Genomic DNA, 23351 nt, shown 5'->3' with positions numbered 1-23351 from the left:
TTTAAATATACTGAATTTTCTAACTCTAGTCTTTATTTTTACTTTCTCTCCATAATTTTAATTAATTTACTTTTCACCTTGAATTCTACAGAGAATTTTTCAAGGTTGTCTTCTTATTCACTAATTGGATGTTCTATAACATACAATCAGCTATATATAATTTAAAATTTTAAAAATTGTCTTTTCATATCCAAGAGCTCTTTACTATTCTCAAATTATTACTTTCACCATGTGGGGGGAAATTTTTCAGAAAAGTTGCAAATATAGTACAATAAAACCCATATATTCTTTATCTAGATATCATAATCTATGATTAACATTTTGCCTCAGATCATTATTTTTGGTGTCTACTTACTCGTTTCATTTATTAATGGAATGTCCAGTTTATTCACACTAAAAATATTAGTTTTTTTTAAATTTGTTTTTGTGATAAGTTTGTCTTATGGAAGGTCATTTGCTCCAATGATTAAGATTGGTCTTAATTAAGAATTTTTTTTTTTTTGCACAAAATTTAAGAAGGCACTCATTTTGAGGCTCATGTGTAACACTGGGAATGAGTATATCTCCTTAATAATGATGCACCCATTGCCAAAATTTAAGGACACATTAACTATTGGGTTTAAACAAGTGCCACGTTAGCACTTACATAACTTCAAGAGTTAGTGTTTTCTCAAATTTTACAGCCTAGAGTTGCCTTTCTTGCTTCACCCTAGCTTTGCTGCGCACTTTGTTGTGGGTCTTTTCATTTTTTATTTTGTCTGTTTCTTACTATTATAGACTAAATTTTATCCAGTACTGGCAGTTGAGAAGGGTTCTATCATAGTTTGTATGAATCTGTTCAAATTCTATAGACATTTTCCTCTTCTTGATGCAGTAAAGGGAAAGCTAATTGGTGCTTCCTTCACATTTATCATCAGTAATGTATCCTAAAGTGACCCCGCCAGTACACATCAATGACACTCAGTTTACCATTTGTTGCTAATTGCTTAGCCTTTACAAAGCATTTAGCAAATCAGCCAAACTTGTAAATCATTCTTTATCATCAAAGGACACACATAATTTATTTACCTTATTCAGATTCTTTTCCTATATGGGGAGTTTTATCTCCACAAGAAAAAAATGGCAATTCAATTCTTAGTTGGAAAACTGTGGCAGACACTTTAATTTGGTTACTCCAGAATATATGAATATAAAAGAACAACTTCTCAAAATCACACTTAATTACTGTACAAAATTGGTTTCAAAAGTCAAGCGTTCTAATCATGGTTTGTTTGTTTTTAACCAAAATTCAGCATTTTTATCTTTCCCATTAAATACAGTCAGAAAAATCAAGAGGCAAATTCTTAGAGATGTTTTGATTCTACGGTTGCTCATTTTCCCAGTTTGCAAAGGCCTTTAAGTGGGTTACAGCTACTGCACATTTGTCTGCCAAATTTGCCTCATTGGTACAACAGGTCTGGGACTAGAGTGAGGCAAGGCAGTGCCTCAGAACACAAGATTCAAGGAGGCATCACTCTTAGGGTGATGTACATGTAAAGTCTGCACTTACACCAATAGGAGAGAAGTGCCTCTATGAATTTTGTGCCCTACAAGCCTCTCTTGCCTCATTCTAGTCCAGGCCCTACAGTATGTATGTCCAAATATATTTTAAATATATTTTTTAAATGTTTATTTATTCATTTTGAGAGACAGTGAGAGAGCATGCATGCAAAAGAGAAAGAATCCTAAGCAGGCTCTGTGCTATCAGCACAGAGCCCAACACAGGGCTCGATCTCATGTACAGTGAGATCATAACCAGAGCCTAAATCGAGTCGGACACTTAACCCACAGAGCCACTCAGGCACCCCATATATTTAAGAGTTGATACTGCAGGTGCCAAAAAAGGGGGAATGTTTCTCAATATCCTCACCAGTAATTTTAAGCTCTGGAAATTACCATATCTTTTCAGACATCATTACATAAATGCAGTGAGCTGATTTTAAAGTAAATACTATTTAAGTTTTGCTAGCTTGGGTTTCTCGTTTATTTGTGGATTTTTATTTGTCTTTGTATTCTATTGTAGTACTGTTCCTAGCCTTCTTTATGCTCAGTTGCAAAATATTTTCACGATTTTCTTTTGAGACCTATGATTGTTTTCAAATGTCATTTTACAATGACCAGGGGCAGCCGGTGGCTCAGTCGGTTAAGGGTCTGACTCTTGATTTTGGCTCACGTCCTAATCTGACAGTTTCATGAGTTCAAGCCCCACGTCAAGCTCTGGACTGATGTGCTAGCGAACTCTCTTTCTCTCTCTCTCTCAAAATAAATAAATAAACTTAAAAAAATGACTGTTTTGGGGTGCCTGGGTGGCTCAGCCTGTCGATTATCTGATTTTTAATTTTGGTTTGGGTCATGATTCCCAAGGTGGTGGGATCAAGCCCCACATCATATACCATGCTGAACACGGAAACTGCTTAAGATTCTTTCTCTCTGTCTCTGTCTCTGTCTCTCTCTCCCTGGCTCATGCTTGCGCGCTCTCTCTCTCTCTCTCTCTCTCTAATAAAAATTAAAGGAGGGCCTGGGTAGCTCAGTCAAGTTAAGCATCTGACTCTTGGTTTCATCTCAGGTCACGGTCACAGTGTGTGGGATCAAGCCCTGCACAGAGCTTTGTGCTGGCAGTGCAGAGCCTGCTTGGGATTCTCTCTCTCCATCTCTCTCCTGTTTGAACTCTCTCTCAAAATAAATAAATAAACTTTAAAAAATTTTTTTTAAAGAAATGACTATTTCAAGCAATTATTATGTAGGCATTCTCATAGAAGAGATACCAAGATTTGGGCTCATTTGCATCTATACTATAAAACTCATTAATTAATTAATTCATTCATTCATTCATTTAGAGGAGGGGAGGGCAGAAAGAGAGATAAAATCTCAAGCAGGCTCCATGACACAGGGGCTTGATCCCATGACCCTGGGATCATGACCCAAGCCAAAATCAAAAGTCTGATACTCAACTGACTGAGCCACCCAGGCACCCCTAAAACTCACCTTTTAATAGACATCAATGGCACAGCCTGCTGTTCCCTAATATTGATTGTACTCTACTTTTTTAGTAATATAACCCTTGACTTTTAACTGAGTAATACAACTACCCAGAATAAAGATTTATTTTCTAGTGTTCCTTGCTTGAGGTAGATAGGACTGTTTTTTGCCCTTTCCTTTTTGATTGGAATGGGGCAGATTGGCTGTGGTTCAAGTAGCCATCTTGGAAGTCCATGCCAAGCACGGTGGGTCAGCAAAATAGGAGACTGGGTCCCTGATGCCTTTGTGAAGCTACTGTATCAGCACTGGACCTTTAAAATTTTCAAAGACAGAAATAAATTTTTCTTTCATTTAAACTGGCATTTGAGGGGCACCTGGCTGGCTCAGTCAGTAGAGCATGTAAGTCAACCTCAGGGCTATGAGTTCAAGCCCAGCACTGGGTGTAGAGATTGCTTAAAGATACCATCTTAAAGGGGTGCCTAGGTGGCTCAGTCGGTTAAGTGTCTGAATCTTGATTTTGGCTCAGGTCATATCTCACAGTTTCATGAATATAAGTCCCATGTCTGGCTCTGGGTTGACAGAGCAGAGCCTGCTTGGGATTCTCTCTCTCCCTCTCTCTCTCTGCCCCTCCCCAACGCATGCACATGTGCATGCTCTTTCTCTCTCTTTCAAAATAAATAAATAAAAATTAAAAAAAATAAAATCTTAAAAGAAAAAAACAAAATGCATTTGAGGCTTTCTACTGCCCACAGATAATCCTAATTCCAACTGAAATTCCATTAACCAGAGACTCGTTTGATTAATAAGATCTTAAAAAATAATAATTCTGGGAGGTTCCACATACATATTAAGAAAAAGTAGTTGATACAGTGTAATTTGTTTTTTTTTTTTAAGTTTATTTATTTATTTTGAGAGAGACAGAGACAGCTCTAGTGGGGAGGGGCAGAGAGAGAGAGGGAGAGAGAAAGAATCCCAAGCAGGCTCTATGCTATCAGCCCAGAGCCCAAAATGGGGCTCAAACTTGCTGAACAGTGAGATCATGACCTGAGCCTCAAACCAAGAACTGGATGCTTAATGGAGTCACCCCAGTGCCCTTCAGTGTAATTTGTTCTTAACCTTAAGCAAAAATCAGCCAGAGTGAAAGAAGTAGGTAGTTTTGCACGGGGGAGACAGGAAATTCTAGAACATAAACTATTTTGCAGGGAGATAACAAGATAAATTATCAGTAAAAGGGTAACAGGAGACTGAAGATATACCAGTGAGAGAAGCAGATAAAATTAAGGCTGATTGCTGAGGCCCAGTTGTATCCTCTGCCTAGGGTTCTGCAAAATCTCCTTGGGTCTTTATTACAAGTTATCCTTTTGCTTAAGTTAAAAAAATTCAACCAAATGGCTTGTTTCTATTACTTATAACCAAGAGTACTAACCAATATAACAGGTGATGCATACAGGAGTGCCCCGTTTAGTCAGTATTATTGAGGAACAACTTATTCTGGTAAGGTATTCCAGCAAGTAAAAATTTTATACATAACTTAACCACTGCCTGCACCCCATTGTCACTGAATGTAGTTTGGCATTTTATTTTACAAAACAACTGTGTATTCATCATTGCATTCAATTACATTCTGATCCTTGTGCTTTTTATTATTTTTCTTGGAAAGTTTGAGACATTTTCAATGTACATATGAGGAAATTAATAGTCTGACTGTGGACTTACTGTTTTTCAGAATGAATGGCTTGTAGACAAAATTCTGCAGTTTTGCAGAATAGAAATGGGGATAAAGAACTTTCTAGGAGATCTTTATGTGCAAAAGCTGAAAAGGGTGTTGGCGTTGTGGTCTGAATTTGCTGCTTGTCCCAATCAAGGGAACTGCTGTGTGTAATTTTGACTTTAGTTTAACCCTGGGCTTCCCATAGTTACTGCAATCTGTACTCAAGTTCAAAAACATCCAAGTGTAAACCTTAGGACTTTGCCAGAACTTGTTAAAAAAAGGTAACAGTATAAGTGGAGGCCTGAGTTATTTAACTGGGCTTGAGATGTGGATAGGATTTTCACTCTTAGAGATGGAATAAGTGGATAGTAGTATCACTGTCAATCACTGGAGCTTCATCAGTCAGGATCTTTGAGGGAGCGCTTCTCCACTTGACCAAGCTCATTTCATCATCAAGTGTGCAGTGGAGCTTTTCTCTATGCTATTATAAAAATGTAAGTTTATTTTAATTCCTTATTGTCATTCATTGATAGTTGGCTGTTCATATATTCTGATTTTTATGGAATTGGGTATATACTGTTTAATAATGTACTTTAGCAGATGTGTCTAGCAACCATGTTGTTTATGTTCCTAAACTCACTCTCATAATTTAATTGCACTTTTTACTATGTTGCATGAATTATATCTAGGAGTTCAGAGTTATATATTTATCAACTTACATTCACAGTAAATGATGGTCAGGCACCATTGAGCCTAACTTATCATTTTATTTTACTGAACGGTCATATATTTAACTTCTCTACACATTGGCCTTCTTTCCTAAGTTGTCTTTAAAAGTGTTACATTTTATTATTTTATAAATACAGAAATCAATGGTCTGAAGTGTGGAGTTTATACAGATTTATGACACTGAAGGGTCCTTAGCTGCCTTCAGGGTAGTTTGAATTTTATCTGTAATATAAGTACATGCTTATTATCACTTTGTTTGTTTAAATTCTGATCTTAGTTCTTTTTCATAAATTTTCTGAAAAATAAGTAGTTTCAGGTGCCAGGTGGGGAAATTAATCATCTGGCTGAGCCCTTGTCATTTTATGACACTGAATGCTCTTCAGTGTCTGCAGTCAGTTACCACTAAGTACAGTCTGGCATTTTGTTACACAAAATTGTGGTGCAATATCCTTTTATTATTTGGCTAAAATTTGAACTTGGCTTTTCCCAAAAGCTTACTTTAACTATTATCTCCTTTCAATTTATAAGTATGGAAAGTAATTGGCAAGGAGCATAACTTAAAAGCATTAAAACTCTTCAATAATTTTAATGGAAATGTTTTGATGTAAAAAACATAATTTCTTACTTTCCTCTACAGAATATTGTATATAATACACAGTAAGACTTGATCATGTTGACTGAAAGTTGCCAAAACGGTCCATTATTTTACTCAGCTTTAATATAGCACAGTCTTCAGGAACTACCAGAAGATATATATCTATACATACATATCTCCTAGTAGATACATACACACATATATCTACTCCTATGATGAAAAAGCCCCATACTACTGTGTTTTCTCAGCTGCCATTTATCATTTTTTATCAGTCAGTATGCCACTGATTCTAATCTTCCTTATCTCATACATAATTGGATAGTTTGTAGTTTCCAATTTTGGGGGGTTTGGCAATGGTCCATTTTCTTTTTTTAATGAAATCTTACACGAATTCCAACATATAAAATGAAAAAATATGGATTTCTGATGTGGAAACAGAATAGGGGAGCCAGCGTTCTGCTGCTAGGCCTCTATACCTGGTCTTCAGTGTAGAACACTGAGGTAACTGATGAAACCCCAGGCCACCATCAAATAATTTAATACCACTTGTCAAAACTAAGAGTGATTTTCTCTATTCTGAAGTATAAACTTTCTTAGTTTGTACCTTGTACATCTTGTACCTTGTACAGAAGGCAACAAAAATATCCACGATCTCATTACTCAGTAACTTTGATTAGTATAACAAACAAAAATGGAAGTAAAACATATGTAAGGTTCAAAATTCAAACAATACAGACAGGTAAAGAAAAAGAAATGCCTTCCTCAGTCTTGCATATCCTTCTCCTCAAAGGTACCCACTATTAAATTACTTACAATTCCTTCCACAGTGTACATGAGTGTGTATGTCTATGTGTGTTCTGAATGTATGTGTGAATAAGGCTTTTTAAATAAAACTTTATACATACAATAGGTATTATATTATACATCGTTATATACTTTCTTTTCTTTTTTTTAATTTAATATCAGCAATCTTTTTTTAAATTAATTTTTCACAGTTGTATTTCACATAACTGAGAAACATGAACTAACTCCCAGATCAGCAGAATGTGCTATTGTGGATAATATGACTGATTGCATTTCTATTGTCTGTGTCTGAGCTTAATGAGGCACTTTCTAAAAGAAGCATGATGCCTTTCCTATAAATATCCTTTATTCCATGACAGATCTTCAATGGAATACTATCCTCATAATAATATAAAAAATAGCTATGTTATACATCACTACAACAGAACTTAATCACCAGGTGTAGCAATGTTTCTATGGAACAATGTATTTAGAGTTCCAACTTGGAACTGGGGAACCAGAGGTAGCTCTCTAGAGGTAGAATGGCACCGTGGGCAAAGTATGGGTTTTAGATTCAAAGGACCTGAATTTTAATCCAGGCACTGTCACTACTAGTTTTATCATTTTGGGCAAGTTACTTAACTAAAGTCCAGTTTCTTATATATACAAAGGAGATAATGATACATATTTTTCAAGTTGTTTTATGGATAAATGCATCCAAGAGGCACTGTTAAGTTCCTTTTCATTCTCCTACAAAGAGATTAGAATATTTTAATTAGCTTCAAACTCCTGACAAACTATAGAAGAGAATGGGGCAGGGAGTAGAGATTTGGGGAGACAAGGGATAGGTTTAGGTATTCTTGACAGTTAGAATGGTTAAAGGACCTATAAAGCTTCTTGATTCTTAGATTCTTACTAGTGCCCCAATTACTGTCTTTTTTTTTTTTTGTATCATGGGCACTGGAATTGGCCATCTCCTTTGCTTTAATTTCTACCATTTGCTGCTTTTGTTGATAGTGTTGCGCCACCACTCCCACCTTCCATAGCCAATTAGAAGATGGAAATCTAGTCTGAGTTTCTCCCTCTAAAGTTACAGGGCTAAAAAATACCTGATATAAAAACAAACACCTGGCGATAGACTTTTAGGATACCAGAGTGAAAACCTCAGTGAACTTACTGTCTCACTAAAACAATGAAAATACGGGCAAACTATTTCAGGACTCTACCATTTAACACAAAAACAAAAAATGAACTGAAATATCCAAGAGAAACTACTGAACTTTAGTGTGCTTGAGAAAAACAGCAGTAGGCACCTGAGGTGGAGTATGGCCCAGATATCACACAACTAATGAAAGTGACAGTTCCAATCCTGTTTCTACTGGCTGGGGGACCTGTGACCTTTACTTTACCCCACTAAGTTGAAGTTCATCTTATTTTTCCCTTACCTACCTGTGAGAATTAAATTATGTATATGATAACAATAACAAATTACCCATGAGTTGATGGGCAAAAATTACTTACCTAAAAAAACTTGCTAAATCCAACATTTCTACCTTAGACATACAAGATATCACACTATTTGAATTCAAATCATTTAAAAGCTCTAGACTTGTTCCAAAAACGTGTTTTTATATTTCCATGTAATAATTATGCATTAAAACTTCTAAAGATAGTGACAATAAGGCCAAAATTTTAACTTGACATAAATCAAAATGGCAATATTGAAATTCTTCAATAAAGCATGTCTCAGGAGCCTGGGTGGCTCAGTCGGTTAAGCATCTGACTCTTGATTTCAGCTCAGGTCATGATCTTATGCTTTGTGAGTTGGAGACCCACATCAGGTTCTACACTGTCAATGTGAAGATTTGGCTTGGGATTCTCTCTCCTTCTCTCTCTGTCCCTCCCCTACTTTCGTGCACACTTTATCTCTCCCTACCTCCCTCCCTGTCTCTGTCTCTCTCTCTCAAAATAAATAAACTTAAAAAAAAAAAAAGGCATTTCTGTGCACTGGGCCTTAATCTTTCCAGTATATTTTTCAAAGGATGATTTCTACTCCCTCTTCTGTATCAATACAAACTATTCCTCACACTTAGCTGCTTTAGAGTATTCTTTCTTTAAAGCACCATTCCTATAATTAGAATGTCTTTCTTCCTCTGATTTCAAAACAGCATTTAAAAAAATCTTAATCCAAACTATCCAATTATACTGTTCTGTAAACTTACAGGCTCCCAAACATATACACAGTGTTACAGTATAACAGATTTACTTGGTTTGTACTTTTAAAATATCATCAAAAATAGCAAACAATGACTTTTCTTAATTTGAATTAAACTGCATGGGGGGAAAAGATTAAACATAATATATGTTTTACTAAGAATAAACTCCTACCTTAGGAGAAGTGGAGAGATCTCTTCCTGCAGAAATAACTGTGTTTTCATTTACTCCTCCTATCTTTGGTGAGAGGGCTGGTGGGGCTGGGGCTTTTCTTTTCACTCTCCTTTCGGTTTCCAGTTCTTGAATTGGATTTACCAAATTATTTGGAGGAAGAGCTGGTTTAGGTTCATAAAAAGGATTAGATCTAAATGAAAGAAGAATTATTGTTAAATGTTAATCTAAAAATATTTTATTCCTAATTAAATTAATAAAATGTTAATTTATAAAACTAAAAAATACTGAAAATGACAAGGAGACACTCAAACTAGTGAGAACCTACAATTTGGAAATAATCACTATTAAGCTGTTATTTTTTTAATCATTAATAAAATTTTTTCCTTTTAAAAAGTATTTAAAATTTTTTTCATACAAGGTCACACTTAGCTCAATTGTATATAAATCCTTAGAAAAATGCTTATAGTAATAGTAAATCCTATATACTCTTCATAAACAAAAAGGAAATAAGATGTGGAAATATTGATTTGCTTTTTTATGCTCCCCATATCATTTTTTTTCCTTGCATTTCATTCCTTCTCATTAGGGAACATCTTTTATAAGTCCATTCAGCGAGGTTCTTTTAATAGTAAATTCTCCCAGGCACTGAAAATGTTTTTATGCCACACTTAAATGATAATTTCGCTGGGTAGAAAATTCTAGTCAGTTAATTCATATCAGCACTTGGATGATATTAGCCCACTGTCAGCCTATTATTGCTCTTTTTTAAGTCATCTTTTATCTTTGGTTGCCATTAAGATCTCCTCGGGTTTCAAGCAATTTTACTATGATATGTCAAGGTGTGGATTTCTTTTCATTTATCCTGTTTCAGGTTCCTTATATTTCCTGAGTGTGAAGATTTATGTTTCGTTAGTTTTTTTTTTTTTTTTTTTAAGTTTATCTATTTTGAGAGAGAAAGAGAGACAGTGCATGCATGAGTGGGAGAGGGGCAGTGAGAGGGGGAGAGAGAATCCCAAGTAGGCTCCATGCTATCAGCAGGGAGCCCCACGCAGGGCTTGATCTCATGAACTGTGAGATCATGAATTGAGTGGAAACAAAGAGTTGGATGCTCAACTGACTGAGCTACCCAGGCGCCCCTATGTTTCATTAGTTCTAAAAAATTATTAGCCATTATCTCTTTGATAGCCTCTCTATTCTCTTCTTTAGAAAATGTTATTAGATGTATGTTGAATTAATCTCTCTCCTTCACAGTTTTACAAATTTTTGTTCCTTCTGTGCTATAATCTGAATAATTTCCTCCCATCTATGATCTAATTAGCTTTTTCTCTCTTCATTTGTGTCTAATTTAATGTTAGACATTAAACCAGATATCTAGTTTATGGAGAATTTTCCATGAATTATCCATAAATTTCAAATTTTGATAAGCATTTTTCTTCATACAACCATGTAAAAAATACCTCAGGTATAGAGATTTGAGTCATTAATCATTTAAACATTTACTTTAAAGTCTCTACCTGATAAATCTATTATTTGAAGTTTTTGCGTGTATAATCCTAGTGTTTCTTTTGTCTCCTGATGCTTTCTCTTAGTAAATTCTTTCCTTGTATGTTTTGTAATTCTAGATTTCAAGTTCAGGGCTTAATCTGAGGAAACTGTGCACATTTTGAGCTGGAAATGCCTCTCTTCAGAGCGTTTTATGTTTGCATTTGCCAAGTGCTTCAGGGGTCATTTTGTGTGTTCTTTTCTTGGCTTGGAGGATCCCAGACCATCCTGCCAATAGAATGTCAAATCCATATGAGGGTGGGCCTGTGTGCTTATAACTTCTTGGGGAAGGCTTTTTTCCTCTACCTAATCTAGGCCCAAGCAAAAAATCTTCTTGGTTAACTCCCTCTACGAGTAGATGAGTTTTTTTCTCATTAGTTACCCATAAACACAAGTATCTGGCATAGATGATGATTATTCTTCCTATTACACAATAATAAATGGTTATCCTGGTTCTTATTTATTAGTTTGTTGCATTCTCCACCCCCCCGCCCCCCGCCCCCCACACCAGCTGGTTCTCTGGAACTCTGTGTGTAAAGAATAAAATTTCTGAGTCTATAAGGCTAAGGTTCAGCTGACCCAAATTTAGTGATTATACCAAGATCATTCAACCTAGTCATATATAAGGCCTGTACTGGTAACAGTCCTCTGTTTCAATTATGCAAGCTCTTTTAACTACAACAGTACAAGACTCACTCAGAACCAATTACCAATTATGTACACCTCTGCTTAAGAATTTATATATAGATAGTCAAATCACATGAGACTGGGTACCAAGTATATATGGATCAGAGATGGGAAACATATCATACTTGTGATGTCATTCTTACTCTGTACTCATGGCAACAATTAGTGTCATGAGATTCCTTTCTATTGAGCTAGGGTACAGCCACAGAATGTCTCTCAACTCTGGTCAGGGTAGTTACTTTTAACTGGGGGGGGTTGGCATTTATATAGAAACCTATTTCTTGTGTTCTCTCCTCTTCTTATGTCTGTGCATTCAAGAGAAAAAGAACAGGAAATAGATATATATAATTGAAAATTTGCTTTTCAAAACAAAATATTCTTGCCTAGTGACCAAGATATACTTGATGTATTTACATCCCATGCTTACAACCTGCAGAAGAACTTGGGGGAAATCAAAGCAAGGAACAATGTTAAAATAACTAGGTGTTCAGAAAAAGCTGAACATTCTCTCTGAAAAGAGGTATAAAAGGTATCATATCCAGCCTAGAATGGAGGGCTTATCAATAACATTATTAACTAAGATTAATAAAGTGTTTATGCTGTGCTAGGTACTATTTTAAGTGTTTCACACTTACAACAATCTTATTTCTCCTGATAATTTTGAGAGATTCATACAGCTGTTTTCAAACTTTAAAAGTAGTTTGAAGGGAGATAAATATAAAGAAATAAGTTGAAAACATAATTTTTTTAACCCCAAAACTTAAAAAAGGGAAAAAACTTTTTCTACCCAAACTTACTACCTGCCAATTAATGTTAAGTGTTCAGGACTGAACAGACCCATGTCAATCAAACTGAATTAATTCAGTTATATGAATTACTTGGATGATATTTAAAAATTTTTTCTTGGTTAGGTTTCTCTATAATAAGCTTGCATAGTACTTTGAAATATGGCAGCTACTACAATGATCATTATTATTAATTTGTTATGTAAATATGGCTACTTTCAAGAAAAACATGTGTTAGAGGATATTTTTATTAAAAAAGAATTTGTGCTTAAAAGAAAAAAATGACAGAATCCCTTAAAACAGGTAGCTCCTCAGTACACTTTATATAACTTAATTTACAGTACTCATGAAACTTTTATAAAACTTATCTAGTATGTATACAAATATAACTAGATATTGTCCTTTTTCTTCCTGTCTCTGCCTGTTTCAAACCACTTAGGTCTCCCTCCCAGTTGAATATTAGTATCCTTTGTCAAAAGAAGGTAAATGCAAGTAGAAAAAAGCTCATACTCATCTGATTTCCAAAGCTGGATGGTAAGATTCATCATTAACTAGAAACTAATCAAATGGAAATTTTCTTGAAACAATTAGAGCTACGTTTCTCACTCTGTTTTACATGGCACATGCAGTAAAAATGAAATTTGTATGTCATTCTAGGGTAAAAATATAGGAAGCTGCTGGAAAACAGAAGTACCAGGGTCTCCAGCTGCCCTGGACCACACCTCACTGCAAGACAGACTAAGGGAATAAGTATCTCTGCACATCTATTATTTGCCTGTGAGAAAACCTTGTGCTAGGCACCTAATGGGTACCTAATTTAGTACCCATTAGGTATAAATCAAAGTAAGACAAGAAGCTTCTACTTCTAAGGGTTCCGAATGATCCTTCCTATGGATCAGACATTTCTAAGTAAAACTGAATTTCCTACTCTTTAAGAACAGGATACGATTATATTTATATGAAGTGTCCAGAACAGTCAAATCCATATAGACAAAAAGTAGATTAATGGTTTTCAGGAGGTGGGGGAAGGGAGGAACTGAAACTAACTATTAATAGGTAAAGTATTTCTTTTGGGGGTGATGAAATGTTGTAGAATTAGATTGTGGTTATGGCTGCACAGCACAGTGAATTAGTTAAGAACCACTGAAGTGTACACTTTAAATAAGGAATTTTATGTTATGTGAAGTATATCTCAATTAAAAAGTACTATTTAAAAAAGTGATTAGGAATAACATCTATTATGCATATGATTGTCAACACTGCCTCCTTCTCTATAAAAACAAGAGTTATATAGAATTATTGATCAATGCATTTTTAAAAATATTTAATATTTTTTGTAAAGAAATACTATTTAAGGAATTAGCATAATTCCTATTTCAGTGCTTTCTACATCACTTTGGATAAAGAAAAATTATTTTTATGCTTGTATTATATACTCAAGCAATAACTTAGTTAAAAAGAATTACAGAAAGAAAAACTATAAATTGATTAGAAACATGATTAATAAACATACTAATAAAGAATAAAATATGAAACAAGAGTACAGTGAAATATATAGTCTTCCTTTCACTTTGAAAATTTATGTTTCTTTGGAAAAACAATCCACATTTATCTCTGAATAAAATTTAATGACAACTTTCCTTCAGAACCAGACATACAACCATACCAGAAATGATTTTATGCTAGACCCCAAAACATTTCATAAATGTTTTGGAAAAAAATATTGTTTGATTGTTGGTTTTCAATTTTGCTACATTAACTAGAATGGCTGAACTGACTTCCAAACAAGAGAAAACTGAGAAGCCCATGTGATTGCTAAGTGGAAAGGACATGTGCTACTAGCACTGAAGGGTGTTTACTTGCTCTTGGTGCTGATGGATATGCTGAGGTTCTGAAGGTTGTTTTACACATCAAAGAACTCAGCACTATTTGTGATAGGTTTATGTCAGAGGATGCAGGAAGAGTTTGATAATGGAAGATGAGTAATACAGGCTTTTCACTTGATGAAAGGTCATAAGTTTATTACTGAAGTAAGAACAAATTTTGGAAGATTTCTAATGTGGTTAGACTTACAAACTTTTAGAGAAAAAAGATAAGAAAAAAGAACAGAGTTCTTCCTGGACTCTCACATTAGCTGATGAGCAATCTTTAGAATCTGTGTATATATTCCTATTAAAAAAAAAAAAAAGCTGAAGTGTTTATAGGCACCCTCTGGTAATCTCAGATGATTGAGCAATTTAGAATGTTCTTTATTCATGGGAAACTTGTAAAGACTGTGACTTTCATGTGGAAAAAAAAATGGTCAAAAGGAAACACCCAACGATTCTGATTTTAGTTTTCATTAAGGCATTTTAAATGTTTAAACAAACATTAAATGTCTCTTTAACTTGTTAATAGGAAAGAGCAGGGTGTGTGTGTGTGTGTGTGTGTGTGTGTGTGTGTTGTGTAATACTCATGCCTCTTGGAATGACTGAATGCTTGTACTTAAAGTTTATATTTACATTCAAATACTGTAGGTGTGTGGCTATTACTCAGCACCTACACCACCCATGAGAAATTTTATTTTCATCACACATTAGCTATTTCAAAGAAAGCAAATACACTAACTTTAGCTACAGTTGAGCCAATTTTTCCAACCCCTGTACAGTTATTAATTAGTATTGAGAGCTAAACCTCGGTTTGGAATCAGATGATTACTATGATATATTTCTATGTATTTAAGGCAAACTGGAACATTTTAGGTTTTATCAAAATCTAACCAGGACCATGGAAGCATGTAGCACATGTGAGAGTCATAGGCCATGTGATGTAAAATGGGAAAAAGTTGAGAAGTACAGTTCTAGAGCAATAAAAAACAGGTCAACTACCTCATTCTTTCAAACAAGTCTTTCAAATATTTGAATTTGGTTATTATAATTCTCTTAAATAATCTTTCTTCTAAGTCAAATAGTCTGTATGACCTTAATCACTGCTCATTTGATGTGGTTTCTGGACTTTTTTGATGACTCTGTTGCTCTATTCTTTTAATGCTCTGAATTACCAATGTCCCTTGTACAGTTGGCAGAACCTAGAAGTAAAATACTGCTCAAAACAGGAGCTGACCAATGCACAGGAAAAAATGACATTTCTTCCTTCACACAAAGCAACTGCTCCCAACTTTCATACATTGAAGGAGCCTTTTTATTATTTCCCTCTCAATCTATTATATCCCCATTGTTCTGAAAGATTTTCATACTTACCTGTATTTTTAAAGAAATAACTATTTTTCCCAAGATCTAAATAATCTTAATACACTAAAATTCACATATTTCTAAGGAAAACAAAGATACATACAGCCTCACTACAAGTAAACATATAATTACTATTCTATTAATTTCATCATCTGTGCCATTGCTACATCCATATCTAATGACTTGAGTTTCCTCCTCATTATGGGTCAGATTTTTCTGCTTCTGTACATGCCTGATAGATTTTTCATTGGTTGTCAGACATAGTGAATTTTATATTTTGGGTGCTGGATTTTTTGGTATTCCCTTTGGTATCTTTGGTATATTTGTGTGGCATGCAATTAAGTTACTTGGAATCATTTTGATTGTTTTGAGCCTTGCTTTTAAGCTTTGTTAGGCAAGCCCAGAACGGTCTTTTGTCTAGGCTAATCTCACCACATTAGTAAAACACCTTTCTGAGGACTCAACCTGATGTCCCACGTGTTAGGAACTGCTTGGAAACAAACTATTCTTGGTCCTGGGTGAACCCCAGGGATGCTTCTGTCATGTTTCCTCTATGTATGCTCTCATCGGTGCTCAGCTAAAGACTCAGGGGGAATCTTCTACAGATCTCTGGAACTCTTTGTATGAGTAGCTCTCTCTTCTCTGATAACTCTGTCCACAATTCTATTCTCCTCAGTACGCCCAAAGTCCAAACTGTCTCCTCAACTCATGGAGATTACTAGGACTTTTGGGTTCTCTCTCCCTAAACTAGAGCTGGAAATTCTCTCCCGTAAATAAAACTAAGACAAGTATAGGGCTCATCTTCTTTGTTTCTGTTCTCTTAGAAATCACACTGTTCTGTGTTATTTGTATCCAATGTCTGAAAACCATTGTTTCATATATTTTATTCAGTTTTTTAGTTGTTTAAGACAAGAAGCTATATCCAGTCTGTGTTAATCCATCATGGCTGGAAGTAGAAGTTTTACTGTTGCTTTTTAACATACTCAGGGCCACAATCTGCAGCCACACAGGTTGTGAACTATATACCTCCAGAATACAATGTGCACATACCCTTCCCCCATTCTCACCCTAGATTTGAGTAAAATGGCAGCCCTAAACATTCTATTTATAATGAGCTTATAATCAATAACATTCATATTTGGATAAGATTAACTCAAAGATAATTCGTACTTTATAATTATGATCTTGTTGTTTGGAATCTGAACAATTGTCCTCACCAAATAATTATCATAAATGATTATTTGGTTCCCACAAGAGAACCTAATTGAAGTATAATGCCTACAGTAATTGATTAAAAACACCTAAGTGACATTTGTAATGGGGTTCCTGTGGAAAGACAATTAAAATTCTAACCAGAGATTCCAAGAACATATTTCTCTCCATTGTTAGTTTACTGTGCACACACATTCACATGGAAGAGGGTGGGAGAATAAAGGTCAAGATCATAAAAATTCAGGTGGACATGAGATAGATACTAACCGTAAACTGTATATTAACACGAGGAAAAAACTTTTTTTACCCATGTAAAAGGTTTATTATAGAAGCATCTCTTTAGTTAATATAGAGACTGACCTATGATGATAGCAGAATAAAATGTACTTACTCATCCAACTCTTCTTCTTCTGTTTTAGAACTATCAGCATAGAGGTACTTGCTCATGTCCACAGGTCTTACATTTTTTCTTTTTGTAGACTGGGGAGGAGAATCCTTTATAGCTACAAAAGTTTCTGGCTCATCAAATGGGTTCAAATACTGAGGAGTCTGTACCTCTTTAAAGGGATTATAGCTATTATTATAAAAAGATTCTTCTGTTTTTTTAGGTGATGCTGTTTCAGTGACTGGTTCTATAAAACAATAGCAAAAGATGAATTAAATCAAATTAATATTACCTGATATTTTCTTATATTTTTGGTGTTTTCAAAAATAATCTTGAATTAATCTCTTATGAGGCTGAAAAGGTCAAAACAATAATATGTTTTACAGGGGCTAAGTTCAGAAGATGGGTTACCTAAGATCTTTGTCTACTTCTCCAGGAATGCTGCTCCCTAATATGGCATCTTTGGAATGCCCTTTGAGTCTCTAATATTATTAGTATTACAGTATGGCAATTTTTGAAATTTTAACCTTCTTAGAGGTATAATATTCTATTTACTGTTTATTTTACTTGACTATACTAGCTTGCCATCCTAAACTGATATAAAATAAATTTCTGTTTTTAAGAACATTAAGTGAGTTAAAATGTGAAATTGTCTTTGGTAGTTACACAAGCAGAGACCACTTAGGGAAGTGAAAATTCATTCTGGACTATATCAAAAATATACCCACACATCACTGAATTTGTTTCTTGAAAGCCTTCTAAGAGTACGTTTTTGTATGCTGCACAACCTTAAATTTTTAGAGCTTTTAATGAGATGTTTGATTTTTTTCAATATGACTTGGATCCAATCGATACTCTGTTTAATAATGTAAAGGACTAACATAGAATTCGGAGGTTGAAAGCACTACATTGAAATTATACTGATAAACTGATAGTCATGTTACACCAAATTCTTCTAAATTCTTCTTGTGTGTGAACACAAGTGCAGTAGGGGCAGAGAGAGAATCCCAAGCAGGCTCTGTGCTGTCAGCACAGAGCCCCACACGGGGCTCTGATGAACCATGAGATCATGACCTGAGCTGAAATTAAGAGTTGGACGCTCAACCAACTGAGCCACCCAGGTGCCCCTAAATTTTATTATTTTAAATTTCATTTTGAAAACCAAGGTACCCTTAAAAATAAAATTCTGACTCACAGAATTCTGACTCACAAAAAGCACTCATGTCCTTCAATGATACTTATGACGTGCTTAGTATAACCCTTTTTCTTCTTTTCTATGTCTTAATACTTTAAAACAAAATAGAACTTGTAATAAAACTGTCCAAAATTTGGTCATGGATTCTGCTCACAAAAATAAATGTTTTCCCAAAATGGAGAAAAGTTCCAGAGAGCCATCAATCATAATGTAGTTTAAAAGTTCGTTTTTGGGGCGCCTGGGTGGCTCGGTCGGTTAAGCATCTGACTTCGGCTCAGGTCATGATCTCATGGTCCGTGGGTTCGAGCCCCGCGTCGGGCTGTGTGCTGACAGCTCAGAGCCTGGAGCCTGTTTCAGATCCTGTGTCTCCCTCTCTCTGTGACCCTCCCCCGTTCATGCTCTGTCTCTCTCTGTCTCAAAAATAAATAAACGTTAAAAAAAAAAAATTTTTAAAAGTTGGTTTTAATTATGTTGTGCAACCCTGACAAAATACTCTAGAAGGCAGAAAACTGGTTACTGAAATTCTCAAGAAAAATAACTGTGAATTTCATGTGACACTTCAAACAATTTAATCCAATTATTATAAAAATTTCATGACTGACATATTTACGACTTTTACATTTTAACGTTAAACTCCTTTTACTTATATACTTTAGACATTAGCCCAGAAAACTTATTTTGTCTTTATATTGGGAAAAAAAATTCTGAATTGAAATTCTATACACCATGAAGAAGCAATTACAAAGTGTGAAAGAGATTTCATAAAATCATAATAAATACTGAAATGAATTTAAATAAAATTTAAATTTTAAATTTAAATTTAAATCTAGACTACGCTAGAGAAGACTCAGCAACGGTAACTTTTGTAACACCAGGATAATACTCAAACTTAACACTGCATTAGAATCTTTATAAAATAATGTAAATGAGGCATTTTCTTTTCTCTGTAGGGGCAGAGAGACTGGAAGATTTTGCCTATTCAATTTTTTATTAACAAATATCAAGTCTCAAATGCTGGAGAAACAGGCAAAACTGGTCAATGGAAATAAGATTTTTATTTTTACTTTCAGGAAGAGGACTGCAAAAACTAATCCAAGCAAATTCATCATTTACAAAACCAAAAACAAGAAAGTATTTAAACCACAGAGGACGATTTGAAGATGGCAGAAATGGCAACAAAGGAGGGTTTAAAATAAGATTATTTTATATAAAAGCTAACAAATACATTTAATAACTTTCTAAAAGGGTCACTGAAGCACAGAATGTCATGAATCTAAGACGAGAATTGAAGCTGTAAAGGCAAATAAAAGAACCATCTGAACAACAGCAACACATTATTTTTTCCTCAAAGGCTTTTGTTACCTGAGGATGCGAATTTTTGATCAATAAAAATTTAAAAATTACTTCTAGAAAAACAAGTATTCTTCTATTAGAAAATACTTAGTCCAAAGTCTCTGAGAGATGTATATTTAAAGAAAATACTGGTTGTCACATTTTCTTTTTTTCTTTTCTTTTTTTTTTTTTTTTAAGCTCTATAGGCATGATTAAAGATTCTGAGTCAGGTTGGCTAACCGCTCCTAAACAAAAATTATGTGTTATCTGCTACTCCTTTCAATACCTCAGAAATCAGACCTACATGTATTTTTTTTTAATTGTTTTTATTTGATTTTGAGGTGGAAAGTTCAAATACTGATGTCTCAAAATGCTGTGGTAATATTTTAAAACTCAGATATATGTAGCACACAACTGAGGAGAAGCTGTGTGGTCAAAAGAAGACACTTGATTAGGAATCTTAGCTCCACCTCCACTTCCATTTACCTAAAGTTCTTATTCAAATCAGTGAATTCCTCTGGGCCTCAGTTTCCTAATCTATGAAAAGAGGCAGCCGAAGTAGATTACTTCTAAGATTTATGATAGCCATTGAGATTTAAAATATATCCTTAATATATATAGCTTACAAACAAAATCTCATCATTTTAGATTTACAAGTTTAGAATCTGCTAAGAAGGGAGAAAGTACAGAAGAGAAGACGAAACGGATTATAAAATGAGATTGCTCCAACAAGAGTGAATCCTGAAGTTAAAACTGCATTTTCACCATGAGAGGTAGTAACAAAATTCTTCAAAGCTCATGAGGATTTCATAAGAGCAGTCTAAAAGATGTACACACTGGTTAATCATTCTTGCATTTACTTTGGAAAAACAGTTTAATTAAACAGAGGTCTCACTCCTTCCACAGCTCTTATCTAGGCTTTAAGAGTTCAAAACTACTTGATAAGAAAAATGACTTAGGAAAAAAAAACTCCCTGGATTTATTCCTTGCAAGTATGTTGTATACATGATAGCGGTGGTTTGCAGGCTTCTTTTTGCTCCATGCCATTTACATACACAACCTACTCTCACTACTGACGATAATTCTCAGCCTGAGACATGGAGTGTGGGGTGGAGGGGTTCACTGGACTCTCTGAGGGTGAGGTCAGAGGAGCTGACAGAGAAGCCATCCCTGCAACCCCAGGGTCAGCATGTCTCACAACTTGCCCTTACTTTGGTAGGCTACTCTGATGAGACTTTACTATATGCCAGGTAGGTAAAATACTGTTATCTCTAACATTAGAGCTTTACTATCTAACTTGACCAAAGTAATAGAGAATTTAAAAATAAGCCTCATGTAGAAGGCGGATGGAGAGGAAGGGTGAAATAGGTGAAGGGAGATTCGGATTACGCTTATCATGATGAGCACAGAGTAATGCATAGAATTGTTGGATCACTGTTATGGAACACCTGAAACTAACCTAACACTGCATGTTAATTATACTGGAATTAAAAAAAAAAAAAAAGCCCCATGTAAATGTTTATGTGAAGGTATCTTTTTTTCTTTAAAAATAATTCAATGGAAGCTACTCAGATTTGTTGATCAACTGCAAGTGGCATTGAACACAATAATATCATCATAAACAAAATTACTTTGAGTCTTTGAAAAAAAGAAACTCTTCCCACGTTACTATTCAAAATAACTTCACTTTATAAAGACTTTAAAAAGTACAGAAAAAAATCTGCTACCTTCTGAGTCAGGATCTCCAAATGGGTTTAATTCTGCTACGTCAGGATCACCAAATGGATTTAAATTCACAGTGGCCAAGTCCTTTTCTGCTTCATCCAAAAAGTTAAGTTTGTTGATAAGCTCTGAAAATAAACATATGTATTAGTTCACTATGATTATAGCTAAGTACAATTTTATCAGTCATTCAAAAATATTTCAAATTATAATTCACATTAATAATACCTGCAAATAATAAGATGTAGCATTTTACCTATGGCAGAATGCCATTCAAGTATTTTGTAGCATACCAACATATTCAAATAAAGCAAAACAAATATATGCATATTAATTTGAAAATTATGTCAGAAAAAAAAAGAAAACTATGTCGGATAATGAACGAGAGAAACTTTCATTGGACTCTAATTTGATCCAACAAAAAAGTACTGAAATAGATTCTTAGAAACATATCCTTCACTCCTAAATATGAATCATTTAAATGGGTTTAATGTAAGCAAATATTTTAAAACAGTATACTTATGATATATAAGCTAAGTGAAGATATATGGTCACATAATATGATGATACTGATATAAGGCTTTGCTAAAGATGGTAAGTTATTCTGTTGCCTGTTGGTACGCTACAAATTACCAAGAAAACATTCAAGGAAAAGCACAAAGACAAAACTGACAGCTAATAAGTACAGACAGAAGTCAAGAGGTAGCAGGTCACAGTAAATACAGGCAATCAGAAGCAGAAAGAAAGGAAGAAAGCTCTTAGACCTTCAGAGGAACTGGCTGATTTAGCTGAAGGCATATTTGCTTGCTTTATGCAGTCATCTTGATCTTCATCTAAGCTGCTCAGAGCATTCAATTGGTTTACAATTTCTGTAAACAGAAGCCAGTCGAGACAAATGTAAGGTAAGGTCATTTAATTAAAGAGCCATAGAAGCATGCTGTTACTCAAAAAGACAAAGAGAGGGGATGTTTGGTTAATCATGAGAGTACATTTAGAGGATGTTATTGTGATGGACTATAACAGATGTATTTAACTGAAAGTTAATGCTCTACTCATATTTTAAAATAGAAAACATTTTGTTAAATTTATATCATTAATATAACACCCATGTTAATAAACACAAAACAAAGATAATAACCCAAGAGGTTGACACTGGCTTTTAGCAACCACATTTTGTATTTGTAAAACAGTACTTTAAACGCATATGTTAGAAACAATAAAAAATGTCCTCTGATACTACAGATAATATGTACTATTTTTCGTAATATTCTAAATGTACTAAAGGTTTTAAGAAGTGTATCTACATGAATCATGAACATAATAAGCACTTGTTCATGTTCCACAATTTTAAAAATCAGCACAAAATAAGAAAAGTAGAAATAGCTACTGTTTTCTACTCTTGTTTTTCTAACTGTTCTTTTAAAGGAACTCCCGAGTGTTGGCTTTAGGAAATCTTACAATTTAGCCAATAAGAAACAGAACAAAAGACAAGGTTAGATAGAAAAATACTAAAATAAGATAGAATTCATTTGGTACATAAATAGAATCTTTTAACATGATTCATATATATTTTGGACAACTCTGAATATGTGCAATTATCACTCACTGGGTGAAAATTAACTTGAAAAAAGAATAAGAGCCAATAGGGTATTCTATTTAACTCTTGCTGTTTCCAAAGTTACAACCTGGGAATACCTTAGGTATTAGGACAAACAAAACAGATCCAGATTATTCAGTGGTAAAGAAAAAAAAATGATTAGAAATAGAAAATAGTTATAAATTCAGCATTTAAAAATGGTATTCTTTAGCACTGTAAATCTAAGTACACACTCTAAATTTTATTTGAACTAAATCAGAATACACAGTTTAAAAAGGTTGCCTTCGTCCATTCATTTGTTGTTGAATTAATATTTATTACTCTGTGCCAAGTACTATCCTTAGGACACAAGGATGAAAAAAAATACATGGTATTGTCCTCTTGGAATTTACATCCTATAAAAATACAAATTAATACTGAAACAGACTTAGTAAATGACT

General features: G+C 34.3%; 1 protein-coding gene across 17 annotated transcripts in view; it reads right to left on the bottom strand.

Moving 5' to 3' along the window:
- The window catches only part of EHBP1 (EH domain binding protein 1), a 369979-nt gene that overhangs the window by 164713 nt on the left and 181915 nt on the right, over positions 1-23351 (bottom strand). For 14 of the 17 annotated variants that reach the window (XM_042932413.1, XM_042932414.1, XM_042932416.1 and 11 more), the window contains 4 exons: positions 22079-22183; positions 21320-21442; positions 17072-17312; positions 9225-9414 (listed from right to left, as the gene is read on the bottom strand). In XM_042932413.1, the coding sequence (XP_042788347.1) occupies positions 9225-9414; positions 17072-17312; positions 21320-21442; positions 22079-22183 (659 nt within the window). The remainder of the gene's footprint in view (positions 1-9224; positions 9415-17071; positions 17313-21319; positions 21443-22078; positions 22184-23351) is intronic. The other 3 variants (XM_042932422.1, XM_042932424.1, XM_042932425.1) reach the window with 1 other exon arrangement.

The sequence above is a fragment of the Panthera leo genome, chromosome A3 (assembly GCF_018350215.1).
Source record: "Panthera leo isolate Ple1 chromosome A3, P.leo_Ple1_pat1.1, whole genome shotgun sequence".
Classification (NCBI taxonomy): domain Eukaryota; kingdom Metazoa; phylum Chordata; class Mammalia; order Carnivora; family Felidae; genus Panthera; species Panthera leo.
This window is presented reverse-complemented; position numbering and strand designations above follow the sequence as displayed.